Below are 16,073 nucleotides of genomic sequence, written 5' to 3'. Positions count from 1 at the left end.
TACTATCATAGCAATATAGCAAGACCAGAAACTCCAGCAGCAGCCGCATGCCATATAAGAAGAGAACGGTAGATATCCAAATACAGAAAACAAATGACATACTCGTACAACATCACTAATGGCAGATCATCTGACTTTGCGTGGGCAACTGGGCATGGTCATCCATCACGCCCTTCGTTTGAACTTTCTGTTTAAATATATTCAATGTTTCAAATCAATTTACCAGCATGGATAATAAACTATGTTAAATTGAAAATTGCACTTCGTTTGAACATTGCACATAAATTGAAAATAAAAAGACATCGCTCCATATTATGAAATACAAAGGAATTCTAAGGTTATCCATAATCTGAGCCCAGGAACGGTACATGCATCGGACACCTTTTAAAAAATTTTCTTCAATTAAAGCAATCCGACAACGCAACGTTCTTCCAAAATTTGGACCCTGTGAGTATCTTTCCGAACTTCCACTGTTGCCTTTACCCCTTTTCTTGTTGACTTGCATGAAAAACAAAAGTATATACGTACGTCAACGTTACTCATGAACATAATTTGATCACATACAAGCCATCAAGCACCATGAGAGAAAACCGAAAGAAAATTTACGTTAAAAATTTTTCCAAAAACTTATGGTGAACATTTTTATACAGCTTAAATATGTTAAAGCCACCTATTATGAATAGCAGAACAATATTAAATTGGAAATTTATTCTATATGAATAAATACTTCTAAACATCTTAACTAAATTCAGAGGCCCTGAAACAAATTAATCCCGGGCTTTTTCAGGCGAGATGTACCCGAGTGTATAAGAGCAAGCACGCTGCGCTATGCAAAACAAACATCAATTAGTGCGAGCAAAAATATGAGCATGTTTTCTTATGCGTCACAGGGAAAGCCAAAGAAAGTCTCTAGAGTTAAGATGGCAGAAACGAGCACTCAATTAGCATGAAAAAAAGCAATCAGAGGCTCGATTGCCACGTGGATCATGCACCCGTAGCCGGTCTATCATTGCAACGATCGAAGAGCGTGCTCAGAATAGACGACTATTGAGAAGGGTGGCGCAAGAGTCGCGCAGGTAAATGTAATCGAGTGCGCTACGAATTGAACAGTATACAGCATCTAATGAAATAAATTATTTCTCGATCATGTGAATGGATGTAGACGGATGTTACTCAACAACAGCTCACAATAAATGTTTTAATGGTAGATGTGAAAATATTTATACAAACGAAGTGTTGAGCAGCAACAGGTAATTTTGACTGAACATCGATTCGATAGATGTGAAAATATGTAGCCGACGTCTTGAACATAAATGTTAGTGAAGTAACATCGCATCCGTGAAGGTGAAAGGACGTAGACGATGTGTTGAAGAGCAACATTAATAAGGAACGTCGCTTCCGTAGATGTGAAGCGATTTAGAGGGTGTTTCGAACGTCAACATTTCATAATGAAGAAAACAGTGAATGAAAAGCCTTGCGAAATGCAGGTAACGACACGAGTTAATAGTTCACGCCCGTATAAGAAATTGCCGATAGTTATTACAGTTCAGTCGAAAATCTAAATAGCACGATAAACTGTTAATGATATTATAATAAGTAAACCAATTCATATTTCTTGGAATAGAAAACGATAATTTTCGACTGATCATTCGTCTGCTTCCTGGTGCATTTACTGTAACAATATGAGGTTGGCCTTACACATGACAAGAAATAATTAAAGCTATATTTTCAGTGAACAATCTGAATGGAAGGCTGTTGTAAGTCAACGCACGAAACGCTCGTGATCATGAGGTTTAAATGAGAGACAAGTAATCTGTCATTTACAAATCGTAATGTTATGGTATTAGCATAGTAATGTAAAGGTATCGACATAATCTAGGCTCCAATGTTGCGGCATTGTCATTGTGTGAGCAGCGCTGGTATAGACGAAAGCGGCATAGGCAATATAAGCTGCATTGTAACGCTCTCGACATAACAAAGCAGCAATGTAACGGTATGGAGATAACTAACTGTAACGGTAAAGCTGTAAAGCGGCATAGACAATATAAGCTGCATTGTAACGCTCTCGACACAACAAAGCAGCAATGTAACGGTAATGAGATAACCAACTGTAACGGTAAGGAGATAACAACTGTAACGGTAAAGCTGGCCACGTCAATCTGCCCAAAGGCTGTGGGCGCTCAGAGGTGCCAACTGATGACTGCGAACTGCAGAACGCTTCCGGGCAGCGGCACGGCCAATTAATGTCGTGTTCTCCATTCGATTGGTCGCCGCTGCGATAACGGACTGTGCAGCGAGAAATGCACACGCGATAGCGAAGCACGATACGCGTCCATATAATTAGGAATAAATTTAGTCAATTCAAGGTGGCAATGCCATGAATATTTTCATTCATGAATATTTTTTTTCTGAAGGAGTGAATATAAAAGACACGAAAATGAAAAATACACGGGAATCTACTGGGAATGCATTCTGAGTGGTTGAAAATGAAAAATTGATGCTGTAGAAGTTTAAAAAATTAAAAAATTGACGCAGTGGACGAGTTAAAACGAAAAATTGACGCTGTTGAACAGTTACAAATGAAAAATTGACGCTGTAGAACGGTTAAAAATGACAAATTTACGCTGCAGAACAGTTAAAAATGAAAAATTTACGCTACAGAACGGAGTGTTGGATTTAAACTGAATTCCTTGAGATAGTTGCATTGGAGCCTCTCAATCAATTAATGAGCACGATGGCTGGGTGTGACGCTTCTAGTGATTGTCTGCTCAGCAACAGGATACACTTTATCAAAGGCAATTTTTTTGCCTTGACGCTAGTAATTATTTTTTTTTTTCAAGCTCCGAAGCCACCAGCAAACCGTCTGGTTGTCGACGACACTCAAGCCACATACGGGGCAGACAAATCACATAAAAGTTGTAAAATACATGCGACATTTAAACGTGTATTTTCATGCATTTTAAAACATGAACATGATGCATCAAAATCTTAGGTATATAAAGCCACAGACGGGTATTGCATTGTCCCTTGAGGAACTGGCGAATACAGCGCCCGCCCACACACAAGGCCGACCAGTGTACGCAACTTCTAGCTGAACGGACTAGCTTTAGTGTGTAGTCAGTGGTAAATTGGTCTATAGTTCTATCGCAACCATGACTCTTATCAATTGTAGCAGTGCAATGAATTTCAATACTGGGTGTTTTCGAATTTTTTTTTCTATTTGTGCTCAATCCGCTAAATGACAATCGGAGTAAATGGTCACAAGATTGTGCAATAAATGCCGTTTATGTAGAATTATTAATCCGGTTCAATCACTGCAATTGCACTACATGATAAGGAAAAAGACGAAACAGTTAAATGCAACGCGAGTAAATATGCGTGCAAAAGTATCCGATTCAAATGTCAGTAAATAATTAGTGGACGTTAAATTACCTGAAATTTATTTAACTAAATAAACTAATCTTACAATTGAACTTCGTTCAAAAAAATCAATGAGATCTTTTAACTTCGCTCACAATAATGAATAATCTATTTCATGCTCTTTGTATTTTCTCTTAAGTACGGTATGTGGAAGCGATGAGGCCTCTGGAATATTTTCGAATTTTTTACACTTGTTTGATCTGAGTGCAGCGGCAGTCGTACTAGAGCAAATTATCTAACAGATAAACTCGTTTGATGAGAAAGAAATGCGAATTCGCCCGTTCCCAGCGCACCCCCTAAAATCCCGACCAGCGCGCCGCTTAACATTAAGTTCCAACAAATCATAGCTACATTATTTCAAGAACAAAAATCTATTCTCAAAATAAATTAGATGTAAATAACGTTAACTGTAGCAACCTTGAAAATAAAATCATCAGAATCATCACAGAAGGTACAATTTTCGAAACAAGCATCAGCACGAATAGCCGTAACAAGAAAACGGTCGTGACAGCAAAAATTTATGTGGCAAACCTACAAACTTCAGAAGCCATAAAAAAATAGCATCCAAACGATTCAGAATGTGTAAACGCATGACAGTAGCATGTGTAAATGCAGCATGCAAAAATAGCACTCCGAATACGTGAAACATGCCCAGAATTCGGAATATCAGCAGCGCGAATAAAGAGTAGCATGGGTAAATGCAGCATGCAGTAATAGCACCCCGAAGACGTATAACATGCCCAGAAGCCAGAATTCCAGCAGCTCTAATAAAGAGCAGCATGGGCAAATGCATCGTGCAGAAACATCAGTAGGTACCCAGAAACGTATAACATGCCCAGAATTCGGAATATCAGCAGCGCGAATAAAGAGTAGCATGGGTAAATGCAGCATGCAGTAATAGCACCCCGAAGACGTGAAACATGCCCAGAAGTAGGAATATCAGCAGCTCGAATAAAGAGCAGCATGGGTTAATGCAGTATGCAGATATAACACCAAGAAAACGTAAAACATGCCCAGAAGTCAGAACTCCAGAAGCTCGAATAAAGCGCAGTATGGGCAATTGCAGCAGTCAGAAACACCAGCATCCAGAAGACGTAAAACATGAACAGAAGTTAGAATTCCAGAAGCCCGAATAAAGAGCAGCATGGGTAAACGCAGCATGCAGAAACACCAGCACCCAGAAGACGTAGAAGCGTGCGGGCTACACGAGACATCGAGCCGAAATCTGACCAAAGTCCCAGCTGCTCCCGCAGGACGAGACTGCCAAGGTCGCCGGCAGGTAGAGCCACCGCAGCCACGAATAACAGCTCGAGCCAGATCCTACGTCGAGCCAGATGTAATCCTACGACTATAGGATTACAGGTGCCTTGTCAAACCAGCATTCTTAACTTGGTGTCATACCGAGGATTAGAGCATATGTGAATATACTACATTAAATGTAAATGTTTTTATTTCAGTATAATGCAAATCGAACAGTAAAAAGCTTCGAAAATTGTAAAATCTCTTTAGAAATAACGAGATTTCAACAGAATGTGAAGCTTGAAAGATAAGAAATATTCGCTTGCGTCTTGCGACAAATGGATCCGTTTATAATCTAAAACGAAGCAACAGATCAACACTTCCCATAAGAAGATGGATAGAAGTATTTACCTCACGGCAACGTCACTCCTGCTTCCCTCAATAGAATTGATAAAAGTTGCAGCGTGCTACCGGATGGAAATTAGAACGAAAATAACAATTTATTAATCATTGATGATTCAAGAAAAACCTGCTTCTCTTTCTCGCCACCAGTAGATCAGTATGTATAAGGTTAGGTTATTTTAGATTATTTGTTTTTGATTATTTATTTTAGTGTTTGGTCACAGCACACTTCGCGTGCAAGACCTTTCGTTTTTATGCTGAGCAATGGTGGCAGGTGCGACGGTTCTGTAGGGTATAACTGGAACGCAAGGAAAGTGTGGCTTTATAAGGGCACAACCGCGTGGTTAAATCAGCGGGAGCGGGGAGAGAGAGCAGCGACAGACATCGCCAGCCTTGAAACACCAGCTGCGATTTGCTCACTCCCGAGAGAAAAAATTACGAGACAGATTGTTATTTGGCGGAGCCTACAGCAAGGTAATTCTGTCACCTCCGCGGCCAGCGACGAGAACTTGGTGTACAAAATTTCAACGAATAGTTTACCCTGCGAAGGAATAGCCCAGACGCATGTGCATTCCTGACCATACACACCCACTGCAAAACATTACCTGATGATATCTTTCGAGAATATATTTGATTCCAGGAGTAATTTCTGATCAAATTTTGCACGCTGCTTCTGTTATTCGTGTTTTTCCAGTACGTAGTTCGTGTTATTCAAATGAAATTTCATCAGATTCAACGGAGATTTTAGGCAAAAATGCCTAAAACCTAATAGTTTACCAGTTTCCAGGCCAAATTATTTACAATTACACGAAGGCGAGAGAGAGAGAGAGAGAGAGAGAGAAATGTGACCCGAGTGGCGACATGCAACCAACAAGACAGTGCAAAATAAATCAGCGCTGTTATGGCGACATCAGCCACTGTAGCATGAAAGTGATGAAACAAATGCTAACATTCATATACTTAACCTATTCCTTGGAGATAATGTAGCGTAGATGGCAACACGCCGCTATCTCACACAATTTTTCTTCTTTTCTTTCTGTCCCACAAAATTTTCGATCTTCCCCACCAAGGGAAAATCGAAAAAAATACAAAAAGCTTACCTACATCTTCTCTTTCTGTCCCACAAAATTTTTTTATCTTCCCCACTATAAGGGAAAATCGAAAAAAAAAAAATACAAAAAGCTTACATTTTCTCTTTCTGTCCCACAAAATTTGTGATCTTACCCACTAAGGGAAAATCGAAAAAAAAAATACAAAAAGCTTACATCTTCTCTTTCTGTCCCACAAAATTTTCGATCTTCCCCACTAAGGGAAAATCGGAAAAAACACACAAAAAAAACTACAAGTTCGGCGTCCACAAACGGGACGGGGCCAGCTCCGCACGACAATCCCTTGAAGGTCACAGCATGACTGCACCTTACGCACGGTTACGTATGCCTGCATGGTAAATCGCCTAGCTGATCACAACAGGGATGGGGAAAATTGTTACTCATTATACGGATCATTCAGGACTAAAATTGTCCTAACTATTAGACCCATTGAATACAATTTTCTAGCAATAGTGATTCAGTCTTCATCTAAAGCTCCAGTTTATAAATCGTACTTTTAATATTTGTTTGCCGTTTAATCGTATTTGCGTAGAGAAAAACACCTTATAGAGGAACTAACGCCCAATATTCTACTTACTTTAGCACTTCGAACATACACAAATTTATGGATCAAAAAGGTTTATCGAAGATACGCAAGTACGGTATATAAGTGTCACGATTTCAGTGACTGTTGAATACTTCAAAACGTTGGTCACGCTGGAAATAATTGAATAGTCGCGAAAAATATCTTTCAAACAGAGAATTAGTAGTTAAGGTCAATGTTATGAAGAATTTCTACGGCCAGGCAAGATTAAATCTGAGGCAACGTGTCAGTAAATGAAGGACAATTGAAGAGCATGAACGTGTTTAGAATTAGAATTAAATACGTCATGTGTCTTCACTCTTCACAAACCAACAGAATAGCTTCTACTAAGTTCTAGATTCAATGACTTTGTCGGAGGTCATTGCGAAATTCGGAGACTATTCCAGTCTAGCTAAATATTCGTATTTTTTACATAAAAAATAGGCTAGCTAATGTATTGAAATTCAAACTCTAAAAGCCATCCATCGGTTTTTCAGTTCCTGATCGCAAGACGTCAAACCATTACGATTTATAATAGAGGATTATTATACAGGCTATTTAATTAAGAAAAACTAAAAATTACAGCTGACGGTTCATATGATTAGTTAGCATCATTCAATCAGATTTTCCCCCAGACCAAAGTCGCCTGAACGAACGAAACTGGAACTATAAATTTTCCAACCAAACTATTGAAAATTTCGTAAAATCTGAATTTAAGGTCTCTGCGGTTATAAGCGTCATTGGAACGACCGAACCGTTGATGTGAGCAAGGTTTTAAGACCCGACGCCCCCTGCCCACCAGGAGCTGCCTCCGCGATTATGTCCTTCCTTCAATACCCATATCACCTGTCCAAAGACGACGCTTATTTTCAGTTCAAAAAAGTAACCGACAGACAGAAAAATAATGGTTGTCGGAAGCTAAAGCCAATTTAACAGCCTGAAACTTACCTGGAATCGAATTTATCATCTTCGCCCAGGCGCTTTATGTCCGATATTTGAAGTTCAAACTTGAGCCGATTGACTTCGCAAAGCAGAGCATCACGTTCTTGTTCAACCTTCTGTAAGTTTTTCCTAATAATATCTCGTTCGCCAATAAGATTACTGATGAGCACATCTTTTTGATTCACAGAAAGCTTCGAAAGATCAATCACTGCACTCATAGTGACATCAAAATACAGCGATGAGACAGATCACTTCCCTACGGTCACAACTCGCACATCATGCACCTCACTCCACTCCATGCTATAGGGCACTGAGGCAAGCTCAGGCTATCACAGTGTTGCCAGGTTTTTTCTTGGCGAGAATACCAGATTGCCTAGCCCAAAATACCAGAAATATACCAGAAATTCTATTGTTCAAAAACAGACTAATACCTCCAAATTAATGAAGCTATAAGTAGTTGGTTAGAAAAAGAAAATTATCTTATGTACTGTGCATTTATCTGGCTTGACGATAATTAGCCAAATTGAACACGTTATATTTTTCCCTCTCTTTGGAACATTTTGACACTTTTCTTTCCCTGTGTTTGATTACCTTGACACTGTTTCCGTTTTTTATCACAGTGTGGCATTTCTTCCCCTTCGCTCAACCTGAGGAAGTCACGGAAACAGGTCATCTTCCTCTTGCTTATTTTCGTATGGCTATCAGGCAACGTCGACGGTCGAACTGGGAACCGCGTCACTCGACACGCGTCGCGCTCATGTGCTGTTGCATTCGGTTTGAAACGTTCGAATCCAAAAAAACGTCAACGATATTTAAAAAATAATGATCACATTCTATTGCAAAGTGGTCTCTTTAAAAATAAATATTGAGGTACCATATTTTCAATAAGAACTCTTTAGAAATAATTTTTCTTACCTGAATTAACAGTTTGGTTCTACCCGACGCCGAAAGCTTGAAGCACATTAATTGTATACTATTATTAATCAGATTTGTAAGTTCCAACATATTTAAGCAGCATTGTTTTCATCAGTAATTATCGCGGACGATTCCCATCGGCGATTACGTTGGTTTCGCATAAAATTTTGATTTAATTTCATATGCCTGCACTCTATTTTCCCCTTGATTGAACTGTACAGTAGCTTGGCCCATTGGTGCATTTTCTGGCAGTTCCTCTTGCTAGACAAGTAAATTTGTTAAGTACAATACAAGTAAGATTTGACCATCATGCATTATAAAACTTTTATTTGACGTCATGCTGAAATGAAGATTTGGGTAGTTTTTATCTGTTAATAAAATGTATTAAGATCAGTTAAAATTTCGTGTTTCTTTCCAATATATTTTCCTAAATGATTTCGCAGCCCATAGTACATTTGCAAATTGTTTCTTATTATAACTATAAGGCTCAAATACTCAAATTTAACCATTCGTGGTCCGTATCTTAAGTTATTTCTAGGCAATGTTTAAGAAATCAACTGTCTGCGATTCATCTTGAAACATTTGTTGGTCCTAACTGTTGGACAATTTTAATGGTCTCATGCTCTGAATTTAAGACTTTCATAAACCAAGATCTTTCATATCACTGTTTCCAGCTTGAGACGATTTGGCGTAGATCATTAAAAGCAGCGGAAAGTGAAACAAAGTTCATCGAGTGTCTCCGCTTTACTGCCCTGTGAGGGAAAAAGAAGGAAATGTCATGAACAAGATTTGTTATCGAGGTTATCTCCCCGATGGCATAAACGGAAACCCACAATCGCAAGCATTTATAGTGCTCTAAATGACGGAGAACAGAAATACAACCTTTAATATAATAATATATAATTATATAATATAATGATATATATAATTATAACACAACTAATGTAATCCGCTTGGATTTTTAATTGAAAGGGACGTCAAGTGCATGAAACTTTTATTTAAAGCGGACTGATATATTTTATGCTTGTTTAGTCTTCCATTATCTATACTCCGAATAACCAGCACCTAATGGCAGATCAATTTAACGTAAGCAAACTTATGTTAAAATGATTGTTATAAAGATTGTACTATATACTGGCTTAATGAGCAGGGCCTATACTTTCAAAAAAGTTAAGAGATCGTACGGTCATCCGCCAATCATTGACGGCCTTTCAAGCAAACTCCACCAATCATAGACAAGAAAATAGAGCGTAAGTACTTACGTTCACTTAACGAATTTTGAAAGTATGGCCTCTGATGTTCGACAGCGCGCCGATGAAGGCGGAAACAGTCATAAATTTCCTGTCCATTCGTTGTTAAAATATTATAAGCCAATTGCTGGATTCAATCTACAGTTTACGTTCAAATTGTGTGCATATTAGTACCAGTTTCAATCAGCATTTACACTTCCTGTGTGATTTGTTCGAGCACACATGCTCAGTCAGATAAATTTTGAAACATGAATATTCGTTTTCGTTTTGTTTTTCATACCATTCACGTTCTTCATTTTTGTGTCGTCGCAATGTTCTTTATATTCGAGTCGATGCAATTAACACATCTGAATATTTATGTATATATATTGCTTCATTCCGAACACATCTGCTGACTAAACTAATCGACACTTTTTCAATGTGCATGAATTTAAAGTCTTTTATTGATGCGCTTTCACACTTAATTTTGTCCTAAACTTAGAATTGAAATATTTACAAACGCTATAAAAAATGCACTACATATTTATTCTTTTGGAAAAAATTGTATCACGGCATCATAAAGTGTTCGTGCACATGTAGAAAATTGTGCCTGAAACATTGCATTCATGAATGAATATATACATCAATATATATTTGTATTTTCATCGCTCCGTGTGACGTTCGTTTTGTGCGCACAGCAACTGTGCTTCCTCTTCGCCTATATATATAATAACTTTCCCGTCTATACAATTTATCTGTCATGATTGTTGTTCTAGGAAGATATTTTGATGCGCTTGATGTAGCCATAATATCATGTGTAGCCTCTAAGAAAAAAAAATATAACTCAGTACTCACTGCAGTGAGTGACAGAGAGCGCATTTTCTCGTCGACTAAAACTTGAGGTCACGGACGGACAGACAGACAGACGGACAGACGGACATGGCGAGCACAATAGTGCATTTTTTCCATCAATGAGAAAATGCGCTAAAAAGTACTTCAAATTTCTGAACAAAATCAAAAATTTAAAATAAAGACAAGGAGTTGACATATAGACGAATGTGGTAACTGGAAATGCTTGCGAGTTTGGTTTTTTGATACCCAAATAGGGTGGATGGGTTGCCAACCCCGACCAATATATTAACCTAACCCGATGAAAGATGTGAGTAAAAAGTGCACAATTGATAATTATTTATAAAAACAAACCTGGAGCCGATAATCCCACGAAGAGTTGTCCTTTGTCTTGGAAGCCCATGCAGACGTAAGTCACAAATTTGACCCTTAATTACATATGTCCTGGAGACTTGTACATAATTCAGACTTGTTACTGTAAAGCTGTACGAAGCGAACACGTCACACCACCTTACCATTTAATCGACACTATATATATCTATACTCTAGCCCACATTCTGGGACATCGAAATTGTCGCTCGACTCCGCATATCGAATAATAACGTCTCACAGTTTACAATTCATGGTGTCCCCAGACCGTGCTGGATTGCCGTGTATACACGACTGATCCAGCACCTTACCGAACTTGGAGCTCGCCCTACCTCCACACTTAACCCCTTTACCGATTCCACGTCGACTGGCTTGAAAATCCCGAGGACCAATCCAACGCTGTAAAGAATTGGTACAAGCAATCAGATTGGTACCAAGCAACCTTGGACTACCAAGATTACCAAGATTACTGTTTGTTGGGCCGGCTGGTTGGTTCGCTACCACGATGAAGCCTGGTACATATCGCTTCAACCGCAGAATCTCATTCAGTACTATTTCTTCTGGCATGCATGCTCTCTAAAATAAATTATAGTAATTATAAATTTGGGCATTTCTCTTTCACGCAACCCTCGTCTTGTTCCTCTTGACAATCTACTCGTACCTACTAACGATTCTTAACAATGCAAACGTATACTTACGAAAATTGTACACGCGAGTCACTTTTATGGGAACTTTTGGAACACCTGTGCGAAGTGGGAAATTCGTCTTTACTTAGAATCGTCCGACTCCTGAGAGCCTACGACCACGGACCAAGTAGAAAAGAGATCTTTACCCAGAGTCGTCTGATTCCTGAGAGACTACGACCAACACGAACCTGCTGTAGTCTTTACTCGTCGGGGAGTTTAGTGGTGGCCTTGTCGATGTTCTCCTGCACCTCCTTGGGGTCAAGATTGTCGACGGTACAGCCGATGCTCTTGGCGGTACCGAGGATCTCCTTGACGGTCCCCGAGAAATAACGAGCGCCAGAGCGCGGGCGCATGGTGCGCGCGATGCTCACGACGTCCTCCAGTGTTATGTTCCCCTTGTGCTTGATGTTCTTCACCTACAATGTATGCGCATAAATATGTCACGTCATCATCGTGAATTCAATAATTCAGTGTTAATTCAAGAATGCAGTGTGAATTCAAGAATTCAGTGTGAATTCAAAAATTCAGTGTGAATTCAAGAATTCAGTGTGAATTCAAGAATTCAGTGTGAATTCAACAGTATTTTTGAAGCTGTCAAGTTAGGAGGTTGTGTCATGACAACAAGACTGATCCACTGCGGAATTTACAGCATCGTGATAATTGACTAGAAATCACAAACTACCCGAGGTTTGATAATTACCGTGATGCAGTGCATTCATTAACTAATCATTGCTTATTTTCTACATTTATTCAACAGATATTTTTAACTAAGGTCACTACATGTAGGTTGAGAATTTTTATATCTCTCCTCATACTACGCCATACTCAGCTGTAGGACCAACCTTCTTCCTGTCCCTGGGTGGCTCGTTGAGGGCGCGGATGATGAGAGCGGACGCCGTGGGCACGACTTCGACTCGNGTCAGGCGGTAGAGGGTTAACTGATATTTAATTATTAATATTACTGGAATAAAGTTCTTAATAATGTTGTTGTACTTAATTATATAATATTAAAACTCCAACAGGATAATCTGAAACCATTGTAAAACAAGTGAAACCAGCGCGCCGAAATAAGTCTGTTCTTACGTTTGCCTTGTTACAACCGCTACGTACTAAATGCCGAAAATAAAAATTTATATATACCAAAGAAAAAAAAACGGGGAGAACGCCTCCAACAATGTGTAGACAGAAGATTTTTAATACAAAAAAATTAATTAGCACAAATTTTGTCTCGTCTTGATATAGGCACTCGTACTTTCTCGGCTTGAATACAGAAACTATTAATTCTTGATTAAGTTAATTCATAATTTCTGTAGGACTATCATTAAAATTTCCAAGCACAAACGGTAACTAATCTCTTCCTCCGCTGAATTTACGTCCAGAAAAAACTTACCTTAAGCCCCTTCCAGGCCTGCGTCGCCTTGCAGATATCCTCTCCCACTTTCTTGGGTGACAGTCCCAACGGGCCGACTTTGGGGGCAATCGCTGACGTGGCCCCCACCTCCCCACCAACCGCTCGCATGTGCACTGGGCACACACAATTGAAATTCCACGAAAAATTAATAAATGCAAAACCCATTGACTTTTGTCAGGACAATGCTGAGTGAGTAGACTTGAAACAAAATAAATGCGCAATGGATATTGACTTTTGTCAGGACAATGCTTAGTGAGTAGACTTGAAACAAAATAAATGTGCAATGGTTATTGATTTTTGTCAGGACAATGGTGAGTAAGTAGACGTGAAACAAAATAAATGCGCAATTGTTATTGATTTTTGTCAGGACAATGCTGAGTGAGTAGACTTGAAACAAATTAAATGCGCAATGGTTATTGACTTTTGTCAGGACAATGCTGAGTGAGTAGACCTGAAACAAAATAAATGTGCAATGGTTATTGACTTTTGTCAGGACAATGCTGAGTGAGTAGACTTTAAACAAAATAAATGTGCAATGGTTATTGATTTTTGTCAGGACAATGCTGAGTGAGTAGACTTGAAACAAAATAAATGTTAGCAGGTTTATCTGGCTTAGATAATCTTCTACCAATTGAAAATCCAGTTATTGTGCATCCTGTCATAGTGATTTCTTTCATTCTGAATACCGTCTTTCCAAATTCCGTATCTAGTTGATAATTTCGAAACTACCGAACGTCATTTAATAAAATACTCCAACATTGGGCATAAAACTCTCATTTTTCTATGAGATTGAAATTTGAAAAAAATATTTGCTAATTGAATACACTTTTATGTAAAAATTGAAAACCATTAGCCACATTTCATTCTCATATTTCATCCTTCTCCCGCGCTGTCTTGAAATAATATATTACATAAGCAGGGAACATTTCGACAAGATAAATTTCGTCGATACGCACCAGAACAGCTCCTATATATTTACGGCACCTGGCTTCATATATACAGATGAACAAACATAAAAATTGTGCTGTTTCTTTCTTCCATACTTTGATTCGAAACAGGGTAAACACTAGACGCGAATTGATCATAAGGTTAAAAATTGCATTTCACTCATTTTCGTAGGTCTAAAATCAACATTTGTTACTTGTTGACGTTAAACCTCTAATATAGTTTTTGTTACCAGAATGCAGACACAGTGGCAACTCGCAAACAAATGAAACTACTACAAAGAGTGCCAAATTAATAAAGTTAGTTCGAAAGAACATACGGAGGCAGTGTGAACCGAATGAGAAGGTTGCAATAGGATGAATGTGATTATTTTTGCACATAAAACAAATTTGAATTATTGTATGATGGCTAATATCAGACGTTGATCGCGAGTGAAAATGAAATCAATTCGAGCTTTATGCACAGACATGAAATTAAACTGATTAACAATAGCGAAACTCAGCTTAAAATTAAATCAAATAATGGATCAAGACTTACCAATACTGATCGCTGTCGGATCAAACTTTGGAGGCATGGCTGCTTGTGTAGAAACTAATCAATAATTAATTAACTACTTTAACTAGAAGCTGGGTAGGAAAAATGCTACAAAACCACGTGCAGCACGTAGCGCGAGTGACACCGCAATGCGCTTTCGAAGTGCCGGGGTTGTCCAGGATATAAATAGTACTCGAGTGGTGGCTGCAGTGAAGAAAACGGTACTACCACTAATTGTATGGTACTCTCGTGTATGTTCAACTTTACATAGAATCAATTTAGTTGCAAATAATCATTTAGATCAACGTTAAGGAGACCATTTGGCAGATATCTCCGTTCGCGTCGTCAGACACCGATATTTAGTCGTTACATTGTTCAGAACGGCCCGGAAAATGCATTACGTTACTATTAATATAAAACGAAGAGAAGCGTTAAAATGAACATTAAAAGCAGGCAACTCAATTTCACGAAGTTTTTTTAAGAATCGTTTAAAGCCACTCCAACGGACGCAACAATCGTAAAGAAATTGGGCTTACAGAAAATTGAGTTAAAATTTTCTTTCCTGTTCATGAACTGGCTGCCTCCAGCTCAAGTTTATCGTTCCGATTTGCTGAAAAATTTCTTCACGATTTGAGCCTCGAACTCATAACATAACATAACATAACATAGTGATGTCGGCGCTAAAGTGTAGGCCTGATGTGGCCTGTCGCCGAATCTTTTCCTTTTCGTGCCTTGTTCATAGATCTAAACTCGTGTCATTTGACCAATATTTCATGACTGACGATAGTTTGAAGTAGCTACTAGACTTCCAACGGGTTTGATAAGGAGCTAGGCACTTCAAATCTGAACGGGACAAAAAAGATTAACACACGTCAAATTTGAACACATTATTATATTATTAACTTGTATCGGATGAGAATAATCAATATAGGTCACCTACAGTAGGAATCGTAATCAAAAGGATAGGTCTTAAATAAAACGAAACCTTGTCTTTTAAACATATTATTATTCACTTTGACAATGTTAGAAAAATACGTAACGATCTATAATGAAATATTGAGTGATTTAACTTAATACCAACGTAAAATTAGCCATTAGAGCAAATATTACCTTAACCCTTTCGTGACTTCTCGGTCCCAAACCATTAGGTACAAATAGCATCGACGACGGTAAATTTATCCCAGACAAAAGGGTTAACAGACGCCGAAAGAGACTAAACAATTACAGTTTTCGTGTTTCTATAGAGAGGACTTGGAACAGCCGCACGTAAGTATTCTGAACATTGCATTACTTCCTGTTTCTTCCGATGCACGATTTAAATTCAATCGACTCACTGACTTGAGTGCGAACGCTTCAGTAACCGAACCAAAGTACATCAAGTTTAGACAAATGACTTGTCAGCTCCATAGGTAACACCTGCACATGGAAGGCTAGAGCTAGGAGAGCTTTTACAAGCGAAAG

At 38.6% G+C, this 16,073-nt stretch overlaps 1 protein-coding gene across 1 annotated transcript; it reads right to left on the bottom strand.

The window, feature by feature from the left end:
• Positions 1-9,317: 9,317 nt before the first annotated feature.
• LOC125178791 (60S ribosomal protein L12-like) lies at positions 9,318-14,760 on the bottom strand. The gene is made up of 5 exons (XM_047883403.1): positions 14,616-14,760; positions 13,109-13,246; positions 12,565-12,683; positions 11,911-12,138; positions 9,318-9,341 (listed from the first exon to the last, which is right to left on the bottom strand). Exons 1-4 carry the CDS (start codon positions 14,650-14,652, stop codon positions 11,923-11,925), a joined length of 510 nt encoding a protein of 169 aa, XP_047739359.1. The 5' UTR covers positions 14,653-14,760; the 3' UTR covers positions 9,318-9,341; positions 11,911-11,922.
• Positions 14,761-16,073: the final 1,313 nt, after the last annotated feature.

Source organism: Hyalella azteca, unplaced genomic scaffold (assembly GCF_000764305.2).
Source record: "Hyalella azteca isolate HAZT.00-mixed unplaced genomic scaffold, Hazt_2.0.2 contig12821, whole genome shotgun sequence".
NCBI lineage: Eukaryota > Metazoa > Arthropoda > Malacostraca > Amphipoda > Hyalellidae > Hyalella > Hyalella azteca.
The sequence above is the reverse complement of the archived record's forward strand: the minus strand, read 5'-3'. Positions and strand labels throughout refer to the sequence as shown.